We start from the raw sequence: 13,930 nt of genomic DNA on the forward strand, positions 1-13,930 counted from the left end.
TGGAATATTTTTCCTATGACATAAGTGTCATTTACAAGGCTTTCCAAAGAACAGTTGTGGTAGGAGGTTGAGTGCATGTAAAAGAGCTAAGTCGACAGGACGTCAGCTACATTTTCTGTAAGGATCTGAACTCAGGTGAGTCCCTATCTTCTTGGAGCCCCACATATATGAGATCATGTTCATTGTATATGGGGTGTGTATGCGTGGGGTGGATGGTGTGTGTATATGTGTTTGCTGCCTGTGTGCCATGCCTCTATCCTGTGTGTGTGTGTGTGGGGTGTCTGTGGAGGGACAGGGCACACCTGCTAATACATCAGGCTTTGAGTGGGCACAGAAGGTCCAGGCTTTTCCTAGACACCCCCGGGTCTTCCTTCTCACTCAACCAGTGGATGTGAAGCAATAAAGGAGGAAAGCAAGACTGTTCTCTCCCTGGCCTGCTCCCATTCACACTGTGCCTTGGGGATCTTTCAGCCCAGGTGGGCTTTGCCTCTAGGATTCCTGTGTGTCACCTCTGTCTGCCCCAAATCTCAGATCTTATGAGAAAGCACCTAGCACAGTGCCTTATACATCACAAAGGTGCCCAAGTAATATTTTAAATTGAGTTTCAGAAGAAGAGGAATCAAATAGTCACGGCAGCGTTAGCACTCCTCACCACTGCCTGACACAGTGCTCTGATGCACCCTCTTACTTGATCCTCTAGCCACTCTGGGAGGCAGGAAAGGCAGGTTCTACAATGTCCATTTTATGATTGAGAAAACAAAGGCCCAGAGAGATGAAGCAACATTTTGAAGTTTAAAAAAAAAAAAAAAAAACCACACACACCAAAAAACCCAACAAAAACCATTGTAAATGGCAGAGCTCAGGCTAGTCCACATTCTGGACTTTTTTTTTTTTTTTCTTTTTTAAAGTAGGCTCCAGGGCCATCATAGAGCCCAACATGGGGTTTGAACTCATGACCCTGAGATCAAGACCTGAGCTTGAGATCAAGAGTCAGACACTTCACCAACTGAGCCACCAGATGCCCCTGGACTATTACCATATAAAAGTCCCTTTTAAGATTATTACCCTTTATCTAGAGAAGGTCCTCTGAAGAGATTTCTGAAGCTTGCAGCCTAAGGTCCTAGCCTCTTCATGAGGGCAGAGGCTCCAGGACGGGCTCTGCTGTGGCACTGAACGCCGGCACCGCCAGGCACTACAGAGGGCTACATAAAGGAAAGCCTGCCCAGGAGCCAAGTCCACTCAGCCCTGCTCCTCACTACTCCGGGCACTGCAGACTCTGCTTCCTGTAGGGCCGAGCTGGTGCTTCCCAGCACTGGTCTGAGATGGCATCCTGAGACTCCTCGCCATGTGGAGTGTTCCAGTCCAGTGGTGTGGATACCACATGATGCCTCTAGAACTAAAGTCAAGGTCCACGAGGGCTGGAAGCTGTCCCTGCTGATTAAACTGTGGATATCAGTGCTTTCCAGGGCCCAAGGCCTTCTATGAGGATGATCCCACCAAAGCCTGGAGGCCTGTGAGGTGACAGGTTATGTGACATATGACTTGGGTCTAGAACCACAGCAGTTCTAGCAATAGCCTCAGATTTCAACTTGAAATCCTTCTGCGACTTTAAGAGTATAAATTAATCCTGATGAGGTGTGACTCCTGCTTCTTCATATATTAGCTCAGCCGTAAACTGTTTGGAAAGCTCGCAGTCACACTCCAAGCTCCGTTATTCAGTGGCATGTGTGTGTGTGTGTCCTTGGCATGTGACTTAACCTCTCTGTTTCTTTAGTTTTATCAGCTCTAAAAGGGGGATAACAACAGTTCCCACCCTGCAGGGTCGTGATAAAAGATCAAATGCATTAGGATCCATAAGGAACTCAGCAACAGTATGAGGCCCAGAGAAAGCACCCCGTTATGGTGGCTGCTGCCATTACTACTTCTACGGCTGTAATTTTCACCACCTTGGGTCACCTCCACTGGGCCACGCTGGTGATGGCCAGTTCCCCTGTGATTTGTAGCACGGATCTGGACACGAGAGTCTGCGTTTCTACAGATGCGCAGCATCCTGACCTCCCAGTGTTTCTCAACACAGTATCAGAGCCCTCCATTTCAAAAGACAAGGAAACCAATGCTTAGAGCCTGGAGCCAGGTCTCCGCAGCCAATTACTTATCTTTGGAATATCTTCCAGAAGAAAGGAGGTTGCTAACACTCCCTCTGTCTACCATGCGTTATTCTCGAGAACGCACGCCCCGGATGCCAAAGAGCTTGGCAGAGGAACTAACAAATGTATGGAACTCATGTAATTAAAACAAAACAAAACCCAAACCATCCGAGGGCAAGTCTGTAGTCCTCAGTTTACAAACTGTGGAGTTGAACAACCAGTGAACGAGGATAGATCATTTCCCAGCTTTAGGCAGCACCGAATCCCTAGTATTTTAGGACCAGACTGGCTGCTCACCCCCCACCCCCCTTCCACAGCCTCTGCCACTCTCTCCAGCAGAAATGCAAATTCCCGCCTGCCATCCCTTCCCCCAGCTCCATCTGGCCTGAACAAATAGGAGGTGGCATTCATTATTCATGGGGTCATTTCCTATTCTCCTTTTCCCCAGGAAAATCCCAGCTGCCCTAAAGGGTTTTGAGGAGAAAGGGTGTGAAGGCGCAAACCAAAATATAAGCCACTTTGTTGTGTCCTGGTGGTGCCAACAAAGGTTGTCAAACGGATGGAAGGTGAGGACGTGAGGAGGAGCAGGGAGACACGACAGGAGGGCAGGGGGATGGCGAGGGCGCACCAGCTCTGCCTACCTGCTGATCCAAATACTCTAGGTTTCTTTGCAACTGAAGGTCTAAAAGTTCATCCTACCCGGAGCCAGAGACCCAACGGCAACACAAACAAACAGGAACAAGACAACAGAAAACAATAAAAAGGAAGCAAAGCAGTTAAGAGTTAGCTGGGGGGCAAGGTCAAAGAGGGGCCTCAGTCTGCCCTCAAGGAGTTCTGGGGAAGGTCAGGGGTGAAGCTGGGGGCATGTCTCAAGATGTCTCAGCTCCAGGGCTCCTGGTCCGTCTGGCCCTCTGCTGGGAAAGGGAAGCACCACGGAAACAAACTGGTTGGCCACCCTAGCAGCTCCCGAGTTTTCGGGAAGAATCCATCGTTTCTAGATGGGTGCATGTGCTGCATGTCAGGGCTAGAGACTGGACAGAGAAGGATCAAAGGGAAGAAAGAAAGGGAAGGGCCCCTGCCACGCCTGCAGAGGCTCCTCCGTCCTGGCCTCCTGGGGCTAGATGGGGACAGGGGTCTGCAACAGGCCTTCAGGGACAAGGACTCTCTCTGCCTGTCAGTTCCAGTGGCCCTCACCAACCTCCCAGGTGGAGCATCTGCATCTGGTTCTCCAGGTGGAGACAAAAGTCCTCTGGAGAACCAATTCCAGGGAGAGACAAGTAGAAAGCAGGGAGAAAAGAAGGGACAGACATAATAATATGGAAAATTTTTTCTTCCTTAATCACACCATCACTTGTCTCTTTCCCCAAAAGCAACTCTCCAGGCAAGGATAGACTTGGAGAGAATGCCTGTTATTGGACACTCAGGCCTGATTTTTCTTCCCAGTGCATAATCCAAACCCCCGACCAGGCCCCTCTGCATGCCTGGCAGGAAGGTTTTCTGGGGTCTGGAGGGTCAGGACATCAGATGCCTCCAGATCTCATCCCTGCTCCTCTATCTCATATCACAGGGATGGGGTACCTGGCATCAAACTCTGCATTGGTGTCACAGTCCTGGCCAGGAGGGAGGAGGTATCCAGAGGCTGCTAAAAACCAGGAGGGGCAGGCATGAGGCACAGAGTATCCCTGCGGCTGCCCTACTTTGGCCCCACCAGGGGAGGAGAGGTTCTGCGGGGAGTGGATGGGAGGAGAGGACGTACCATCTTATCGTGGACCGTAGGGGATGGTGGGTAGTTGTAGGGGAACAGTCCTGCAGGGACTGGCCGCCTGTCTCCCAGGTAATCATACTGGAAGAGAAAGGGAATTGGAGAGGTGAGGGGGTCCAGCTGGGACACAGACTTCCCCACCAATTGAAGTTCAAGGTTAGGGACATTTGTATCCCGTCCCAGAGCAGATGCCAAATTAAAATGGACAGCATTTATCCACTGCAGTATCCTTGCACTGACCTGTCCGGTCCTCAAGATTTGAAAAGACAGAACCCTCTCTGCCGTCTTACACAGAATTAGGGTTCCTGGCATGACCTGGGATGGGCACCAACAGCCGTGTTCCTACTCAGGGTAGGGTAGAGCAGATTCCCCCAAGCAGCTCTCCCACCGACAGAACTGGCAGTGGCTCCCCTGGGCATCACTGTGGCTCCTGCCAACATACAGTGTGTGTCCCCAAGTCCCAGATGCCCCCACACCTCCACCTCCTCTCTGCAGATGGTAGTAGGCTTCTGGGGGATCTCAGGAGATGAGGAAGGAGGGGCAGGCTGGTGGCTCACCTTGGGGGAGCTGATGGATCGCCTCATCACATAGGCAGCAGGGTCAGCATAGAGGTCCTCACTGCGAGGCGGCAGGCGCTCAAAGCGGGCACTGGGTGAGCGGACGGGGGAGTAAATGCGGGCGCGGCCGTAGGAGCCCTGGCTGGGCGAGCGGGGCACGGAGTGGGAGCGGGGCTGCAGGGACAGGCGGCGCAGGGAGCCCGACGTGGCATCCAGCTCATCGTAGTAGACGGGCTGCCGGGAGGGGAGGGGGAGGGCCCGGGGAGCCAGACGGGGCCGTCCTGCCGCCCGTAGCCCGGGGGCTCCTTCCATTCCCGCAGCTGGAAGGCAGGGCCGCCTCCGTTGCGGAAGGAGAGCCGCTTGTCCTCCCCGGTCCAGGGAGGGCTGATGCGATCGTAGGCCGGCATGGAGCAGATGCTGTCCGGCCGCACCCCTGCGGGGTAGTACTGGTAATCATCTGGATACTGGGATGAGTAGGGGCCGTAATATTCAGGGACCCTGCGGGACACAGGGTAGAACCTAGAGGGACTGAGAGGGAAGGCAGACAAAATGAGCGCAACCCCTGCCCCTCCCTGTGCCCCAGCCCCACCTTCAGGTTCTCAGCCTCAGGAGGGTATGACCAGGTGATGGTGCCCCACGCTGACCCTGGGAGCCCCCAAAGCCCCCCGTCCCCACTGCCTGAGCACTGAGCCCAGCTGCCAGGGGCACAGGGGAAGCTCCCTTGAAGCTTCCTCCCTCAACCAGCAACCTGAGGCTAGAAATTGAAACTTCACATCCAAAGCTTCCATCTCTGTCTCTATAAAATGAAATCTCCCTGGGGAAGAGCTTTAAGCCTTATTAGCTATCTCGACCCCAGCATGAACCAATGCATCAGATCCTTTCCAGAGAGGTGAGCAGCAGAAAGAAGGCGAGTGAGTGCATGAGTGAGGCACCTGGGGAGGGCGAGACAGGAGGGACAAGAGGGCAGTTCCCTGGATTGAGGTTCTTGTCATGGGCAGGACCAGGTTGTTTCTGGGACTCATCCCAAGTGAGGTGCTCTCCCCAGGGCAGGCCACAGGCACCAGGGCCCCAAGCGGTGAGCAGCCTTCCTGTGTCCATCAGGTGTGGTCTGGGGAGCTGCCTACACCCACAGGGAAGGAGCAGCAGCCCCGCTTGCCCCGATGAATGCCATCAGGCCCAAAGAAGGCTTTGCAATATTTGAAAGCCCATCACTGGACAAGGAGCAAATTGGTCTAAAAGGCAGAACCAGGATTGGTGAGTGGCTACATTTTGTGTCTTTCCCCCCCTCCTTTTTTTTTTTTTTTAAGATTTTATTTATTTATTCATGAGAGACACAGATTGAGAGAGAGGCAGAGACACAGGCAGAGGGAGAAGCAGGCTCCACGCAGGGAGCCCGACGCGGGACTCGATCCCGGGACTCCAGGATCACGCCCTGGACTGAAGGCGGCGCTAAACCGCTGAGCCACCCAGGCTGCCCCTCTTTTCCCTTTTTTGAACTGCGTATAAAGACTCTTGAGCAATTAGAGCTGTTCAAAAATGGGGTGAGTTGGCTTGGGGGTCAGTGAGGCTTGTGGTGGGAGAAACAATGAAACAGAAGACGTGAGAGGGTCGGAAGCACGGACGGCTGTCTGGCTGGAAGAACTCGAAAGCCCCTCCCAGCGAGTGCCTGCATGTCTCCTGGGCACCGGCATCCTTGTGGAGGGGCACTGAGTGCCCTCTCCCTGTCTCTGAGGAGAGCACACAGGGCAGGAATCGAGAAGGCGTCAGACTCCACGGATGGAGCTGCGGGGCAGTAGAGGATTTGGACAAGCTGGGAACCCTGGGTTTGGGGTCTTCCTGGTATCTCAACTCAGCCTGGCTTCCAGAAGGTTTCTAGCATGGGGCTGCTGCACATGTTACTACCTGCACCCCATCAGACTCACCTCCGGAGGTCTTCGGGTGGGGGCACCCCTCGGCGCAGGTTCACCCACTGCTGAAGCTGGTTCATGGAGCTCTTGCGCTGGGCAATTTTGTCGGGGTTGGCACGTGGGGGGAAGCTCCGCTGGTGCCCCCCACTCTCTGAGTCCTGAGGCAGAAAAGCCGTGCTCCCTGGTCGGCTCGGCGAGCTATACTGCCAGCCGTTGGGCTGTGCAGGCCGATCCCCTCCCCCTGGGACACTCGGGCCCTCAGGGTAAGGGCTGCCGGGCTCTGAGGCTGGTTCCGGTCCGGCTTGGATGCCGTTGGCTTTCACCAGAGGCTCACTCTTGACTTCAGGCCTTTCAGGCTTCCTCTCGGCCTTCTCGCAGCCCCGGCCGTCACCCTCCCCTCGAGTCTTGGCCTCTGGCTCGGGCTTGGGGACACTATTGTGGGACGGCTGGTGGTGGTGTTTGCTAGGTGGGATGTTCTCAGAGTCTGGCTTCTCGTGGCTGCAGGATGCCAAGGGAGATGTTAAAGGGACTCCAGCCCAGCATGGAGCTGGGTAGGGGGTTGTAGACTGGGAAAGAAGGAGCGGAGAAGGGTGGGCAGGAAGGTAGCGACGGACATGGGATTCAGTGAATTCCAATTTGTTTCCTAAATCCCCCCATTTTGCCTTCTTGCTCCAGCCTGGGCGATCACTAGAACACCTATTCCAATCTTGCCTATGCACAGTGGGCCAGTTTTACCCTCCACGTCTTCTCCAAGGTCACTCTCTGCTTCCTTTTGCTGAGTGCATTGGATCCAGCTTTCCAAAGCCACGGCCAACCCTAACCCCCCCAGCCCTGTCTCCTCTACAGCCTGCCTCCGCTCCAGCCCCCTGAGCTCCATATACACTACACAAAAGTTTCATAGTGGCCACATGACATTTCAGCTATGAGGCCTGTTACAGGTCAGCCCTCTGTCCTATGCAAGTCCTTTCAATTCAGTGAGTCCTGGGCTCCCTGCTGGCAGAATGGGTGGGTGCAGGAGTCCCTCCCACGGCAGGACTGTGGGATCAAACAGAGCAGGCGCCAGGTATTGCCTCAAACAACCTCGGCATAGAGATGTGCGGGTTCCCTTCTCCAGAATAAGCTTCTTCCAGGACTGACTCCATCAGAACATAAGCTCCACGAGGTGGGAGCATGTAGACTTGTCTTCCCTTGTTTGCCTAGCACCCGACACAGCGCCTTCCACATATCTATTTACAGTAAATATTTATGAGTGAAATGAGCGAACTTCTGGAAGTGCGCCCCTCCGCTGAAGCGAAGACGGAATCTCGTGACAGCGTTTTCCCTGCGGCTGCCCAAATCCAACATCTTCAGGCATCCTTGTCGCAACACTGCCTGGTAAACACTTCTAAGACACTAAAATAGACTTGGAGTCTATACCATAAAACCTCCTTCCTCTGGATGCTTGTTAACATCTACCTTGAGGTAGGTGTATGTTAACATACATACTCAGTAAAGACAGGCCCCGAGGCTACGGGGCGGCAGGTGGGGAAGGGGACTGGGCACCATGGGCTAAGTGCTGGCCACTCATCCACCCCGTGAGGGAGGATTCTAACTGCCGTCTTCGAGGAGGGGAAATTCAGGCCTGGGAGAGGTGAAGCAACTTACACTGCTATCAGTGTGGGCAAGGGGCTAAGTGGGGATTTGAACCCACCTCCACCCTCTTCCAGAGGTCATGGGCTTAACGTGCACATCAAGAATAAACGAGTGCATGACCCTGGCCTTTGGCTCCTGGCCAGGCCCCAATGAAACCTGACTTCTCTCTTGGCCTCCAGCAGCCCAGAGAGAAGAGGAAGAGCCAGTCAGAGGAGGAGAGGCTCCAGACTCGGAAATCACTTAGCCAGGTACCTGCCGAGAGGCAAGGAGCAGTTCATGTGTTCTCAGGTGTTCTCAGAGGTTCAAGCCAGCATGCTGGGCTCAGGAGGTCATAGAGTGGGGTGCTTGCTCACTCCTCTTTCTCTGGCACTCCTCACACCCATGCCCGGTGCCCTGTTACTTACTTGTGATGCACAGCTTGGGGCACCGACTTCTGGGCTGGGGGGATCTGTACTCGGGCAGCCTCCCCCATGGCCTGGATCCAGGCCTCCTGCTCCTCGGGGCTCTCGGCACTGAAGAAGTAGGTGCGGACCCCAGCATGCTCGGCCTGTGGGGAGAGGCAGTGCGTGGAACTGGCCCTGGCCTCATCCACCCAGCATGTAGACACCTGTAGGGAGAGGACACACACATCCACAGAACAGGTGGTCAGGCAGGCTGTTCCCTTGGCCTGTAGCTCTTTCCCCACATGGAGGTCAGGAGCACAGTGAGGAGGACAGCCTCCAGCTATGCTAAGTGCTCCAGTTGGCATATGGGCTAGCTCTCTGGACACCCCCAAATGGTCCAGTAGCCAGGTAAGCTTACCTGCCCCACCTGCGGTGATTACAAACAGGAAGGACAATTACCATGCCCACTTTCCCATCAAATTCCATCTTTGATTTGAAGGGCAATTACCCAATGTCTGGGAGAGATGCCCCCCACCCCGCCCCCAGGGCACATGCCAGTCATGGCCCAGCTTGGCTTCTGAGGATCTCGTACTGTCTCTTCTGTGCAGAGAGACAGCCAGGCCTCCGTCTCCCTGCGCATGCACCGGACATGCACAGACAGTTAGAGCACGCTACCTAGTTGGCGGCCGCAAGCAGGTGCGGCAGGCGGGAACCCAGAAGAGAGCTCCTGTCCAGAGGAGGGGTCCTCATGCAGTCAGAAGGAGGAGAAGCAGAGAACAGGTCAACCAGACACCAGAGAGAGAGACAGAAGATGACGTGGCAGGAACGTCGAGCAGAGGGAAGTGGGGAGCCGTTCAGATCACCCCTTCTACTCGCTGTCGCCACTGGGGCCGCAGCACACAGCCATGTCCCACATAGCCCTCCAAGAGCGAGGAGTGGAGAGCTTGCCCCAAGGCAATTGGGGCTGTTGGCGGGAGGATTCAGGGCATCCCTGTGCTGATCTGAGCCCTGTTCCCAACCAGCTCTGCAGTTGCAAACGACCTAGGTTTTTGTTCTGGCCTGAAGTGACGTGCCTGCCTAACGGGGAGGGAAGCTCAAAGTTCTTAGGCTACAGGGAAGAGATGCTCCAGAGCTGAATTCTTTCTGGGACCTCAGTATACGCCCCCAGTGAGACTTTCAATCTCCCAGAAAAAGCAGATAGCCTGGTTTCTTCCCACTCAACACGAGAAATCCAAGGGATTAATAGTCTCAGATGTGAACCTCACTTCAGTCCCTGACCCCTCAGGTGTGAAGTCCTCAGTCTCTTAGGGTTGGAAGGAGAGAAGATGGGGCTCTCCTGACCAAGCCCCAGGGCTCTCCTAAGCAGCAGGGTCAAACCAACACCCTCCAAGTGCTTTCTCGGCTGGACCTTCACTCCACTGTACCACCCTCCCCCAGCACATGATTCCTTTCCAACAGGCGTCGTGACCCAATGACATCCTACTTCCCCCTAAGACTTTCCTCTGGATCCTGCCAATGTCTACCCTCCAGCAGGGGCCCCAGACTGTGGGCAGCTGCAGGGAGGTGCTAGCAGCTGGTGGAGCTATAAGGAGGCCTCTCAGGATTGAAACTGCACAGTGATACTGAGAGCAGGGGTCCGGGCAAGCTCTCTGGCATGGAGGCCACGGGGTGGTAGCTAAGAGAGAGACACAGGCGGGACTTGTGGGTATGACCTGGGGCTGGTGCGAGTGGGCAGCAAGTGAATTAGTTTGCTAGTGAGTGCCCTGTGTGTGAAGAACTGTCCTTTGGACACCCGTCACGGGGATACAGACGCTCTCTTTGCACTCGAAGAGCTCATGGTCAAGCTGGAGGACAAAACATGTCCACAAGGAAATGAGGAGAAAACAGAGGCATGAGAACAATGGTTTGCAGCAGGAGAAGATGGAGGGCCTGGGGAAGGACAGGGCAGCTGACGGGCAGCCAGAGGCGACAGCAGCCTGGCACCATGAGAGGGGGCCACAGAACTACCCCAGGGGGTGAAGTCCCCCCTGAGGCCTCATGGGGCTGGGTTAGGAAGAGGGCAAGGCGTTCAGCAGTAGCCGGGCAGGAATAGTGCCCAAGCTCATTATTAGCCAGCCAAGTGTCTTGCTTGGTGGCCACAACGGACAAGCCTCCCATCTTTCTCGGCTCCTCTCCTTTCCTTGGGAAAGGGCCACGGAAAAACCACAATTGTAACCCTTTGTGTGCCACCGAGCACCACCCTCAGAGCTGGGTTTTAAAGAGGCAGTGCCCTCCTGGCGGGTGGGGGGGGGGCAGGGGAAGGAGGAGGGGCGGCTGGGCACATGTGGGTCAGCCACTTGGGATGCTGATGGCAGGCCTGCTGCTGCCAGAGTGCTGAGCCCGGCTGTGGATGTTGTCTGTGCACAGGTCTGGAGGGGAAGGTGAGACAGGCTGCTTGGCTGTGTGGGTGTGTGGGTGCGAATGTGCATAGTTGTTGGTTAAACAACCTGTTTCTACTTCCCCAGCTAGGACCTGGCTCCCAGGAGCCAGAGTTTTATTAATTGTTCATTCTGTTCACACCTCGGGCAGACAGGACCCTAGGAGGCTAGGAACTAATTATGTGCCAGAGACATCCCTCCTTGTCCCCTGGAGCAGCACCTGTGTGGGCTGCCTCTTTTTTTTTTTTCCAGAACCAGGTGACTAGGTGTGAAGGACAGGAAGGGCAGAGTCTCTGAGGTCCTAGAGGCTCTGATGCTGACCTGGTGTTACCGGCAATTCCTATCATCTCACACCATAGCTTTAGGTTTTCAGGGACGCGGATAGCGATTCTCAACTAGGGGAGGGAGGGCTGTGCACTAAGAAAATGCATAGTTGGTATCGTAATTTTATATTTGGAAATGAAAAGGAGCCTATGGTCTTTGCATCATAAAATACAAAAGGGGCACGGGTATTTTTAATTGTTTTTAATGGGTCATGAATTTTTAAATGTGGAAAAACACTGGCCTGTGATGAGCCAGGTGTAAGCACATCTTTGATGGCTGGATCCCCCAGGGGTTCCCGGGGAGTGACACTGAGCAGGCGCATGAGGGCCGTCTTCCCGCGCTCATCGTTCTCGTCAACTACAGTCTGCATGAGGTTCACGTTTCTTGATCGTAATCAAACTCAACTCCTAATTTTCTCTAGAGGATGAAATCTGAGTGAGTTTGACAGGGGGTCTAGTTCCCTGGGCCCAACGTAGGGAGGATTCCTTTCTAGAAGGGATGTTAGAACCCCACCAGCCCAAGGCCCCTGCCTCTGCTGCCAGGCCTTTGCGCAGAGGGTTCACGGGCTCAGGGTGAAGTACTTCGCTCCTAGGAAAACCCGTGGTACCACTGAAGCCCATATCTACCGGCCTAACCCGAGGAGAGCCACCCAGCTGACTCCTGAGAGAAGAGCCTCGTCCCAGCCTCACGACAGCCTGCACCAAGTCCAGGGACCACCGCCTACTCCCTCCTTCCACTGCCACTTGGGACTCCTTGAGGAGGCGGCTCAGGATCCTTCTCCATTCCCCACATGCTCTAGGAGAGCAGCCCTCCCTTCCCCCCTGGCCCGGGAGAAGAAGGCCAGCTGACCTTAAAGGTGTATTTTCGGCTGATGTTGTCTGAAGGCTGCACCGCAGCCACCCGGAAGCTCAGGAGGGGGATGCTGCCCAGGATGCTCTCCTCCTTCTCATCTGTAAAAAGGGTAAAAAGGCACAGGTGAGATGCATGTGCCTGGTGAGCACGTGGGCAGAGAGGGGAAGAGTATATCGGCCCTATGATGATGAACAGCAATAGGTACTTGCTGGTCACGTACCCCATTTAAAGGGTAAGAAGGCTGAGATACAGAGAGGGTAAGTCATTTGTCCAACGTTACTTCACCAGAGAGTGGTGGATTGGTCTTTGGACCCAAGAAGTCTGACTCCCAAGCAAGCGTTTTTTTTGTTTTTTGTTTTTTTTAAGTAAACCTCACCCCTTTGTGGGGCTCAACCTTACCACCTCAAGATCAAGAGTCTCATGCTCTCCCCTTAGCCAGGCAGGCACCTCTCCCTGGTAAACATTCTTAGCCACTCTCCTCTCTATGCAGCTTCCCCCAGCAAGAAATTCCAACAGGGACACACATAAGAGGACAATAACAGGATCGGGCATGGCAGTGTGGAGAGTCCCCCCTTCGGCTCTGGTGTCTCTGGGGGGCTGTGTCTAAGGTTCTCCCAGGCACCCGACAGCTTGCTCTGTCTTCTCCTGCCAGGGCTCTGCCTTCCCCTATGTGGCCCCTGCAGAACCTCTCAGCCCTCCAGTTCCTGCAGCAGGTGAACAAGCAGGCTGCTACATAATTCATCCTGGATCTCCAAAGGAGCCTCAGGGGTGAGCTGGTCAGGACCCCAGCTGTCAGAGCCACAGAAGGTGGGAGGCGCTCTGTGGAACAGGTGGGGGGCAACTCCCCACCTCCCTGGAATAGCTCTTTCTTCCTGAGCTTAGAAACCCTGTGAGACCCTCAGTTAGGGCTCAGAGGGCTCAGGGATGATAAACTCATGGGTTCCCCTTCTCCTGTTCATCATCACGGATACAAGATCCTTGGCTTAAGGTCTGGCTTCCTGTGCAGAGTCAGCATGGCGCCCAGAGGAAGGCTACGCTAGAGGATCAAGAGGAACCCGGGGCCAGGGACCCAGGGCGGCTTCAGGACACCTCCAATGTCCTCTGGAGGTGATGGCCTCCTGCCTGGTAGTGTCCAGGCCCATGTTTAGGGGGTCTTGTGAGGGCATCTCTCAGCAGATGGTGGCCCCCACCACAATGCCCTTCAAGCTCACAACCTTTAAGCTCCTACCCTCACGCCAGTCGCTGAGTTTCTCTTCTGCAGAGAGCCTGGCTTCCCTTCAGCTTCGGTCGTACTCTGGCTCCAGCCAGCCCTGGGTCCCAGAGGCCTGGCACCAGGGCCCAGGCCTGAGCAGATGCTTCTCCCCTAGTCTTAGGCTTTTTTATGTGACTGGACTCTGTCTCTGCAGCCCCTTCCTGGTTTCTGTTCTTGGGGTTCAGGTGGCCTACAGGTACAGCAGCATTCTGGAAGGTCACTGGTACAACCTTTGTGAAAGTTAATGATTCACAGAATGGCTCCCAGGAGGCCCAGAGAGGTCAGGGCTCTGCCATTCCCGGGGCATGGAGGAACAGAAACAGCCTCTCCTGCTACAAGACCATTTTACCCTTCTCTCCCTGTGGCCCCGCACTGGTGTGGCAGGGCTGTGACTGTCCTCCTTCCTCACTACGTCCCTCAGCACCTCCTTGACCCAACATGGCTGTACATATTTTAAAAATAACTTCCTAGAGTCTGCGTCACCAATGTTATTAGGTCTCTCTCTCTCTCTCTGAGAGGCTTGGGAGAGTGAGTGTTGGGGTGCACACAGAGCGTAGAAGCTAGAGGATTATTCATGTACTCAACACTAATTGAGCACCTACTACATGCCAGGCGCTGTTTTAGCTGTGGCCATAGCGTGAACAAAACGGAGATTTCTGCCTCCATAGGTCAGCTCAGACGGTCCAGGGGGACGGGA

General features: G+C 54.7%; 1 protein-coding gene across 1 annotated transcript in view; it reads right to left on the reverse strand.

Annotated features, from left to right (window-relative positions):
- PLEKHA6 (pleckstrin homology domain containing A6) overlaps positions 1-13,930 on the reverse strand; it is a 140,486-nt gene that overhangs the window by 22,859 nt on the left and 103,697 nt on the right. Inside the window, 5 exon segments of the mRNA XM_038585982.1 lie at positions 4,467-4,712; positions 4,715-4,994; positions 6,389-6,871; positions 8,410-8,552; positions 11,979-12,079. Coding sequence (XP_038441910.1) covers positions 4,467-4,712; positions 4,715-4,994; positions 6,389-6,871; positions 8,410-8,552; positions 11,979-12,079 — 1,253 coding nt within the window.

Source organism: Canis lupus, chromosome 38 (genome assembly GCF_011100685.1).
Source record: "Canis lupus familiaris isolate Mischka breed German Shepherd chromosome 38, alternate assembly UU_Cfam_GSD_1.0, whole genome shotgun sequence".
Lineage (NCBI taxonomy): Eukaryota > Metazoa > Chordata > Mammalia > Carnivora > Canidae > Canis > Canis lupus.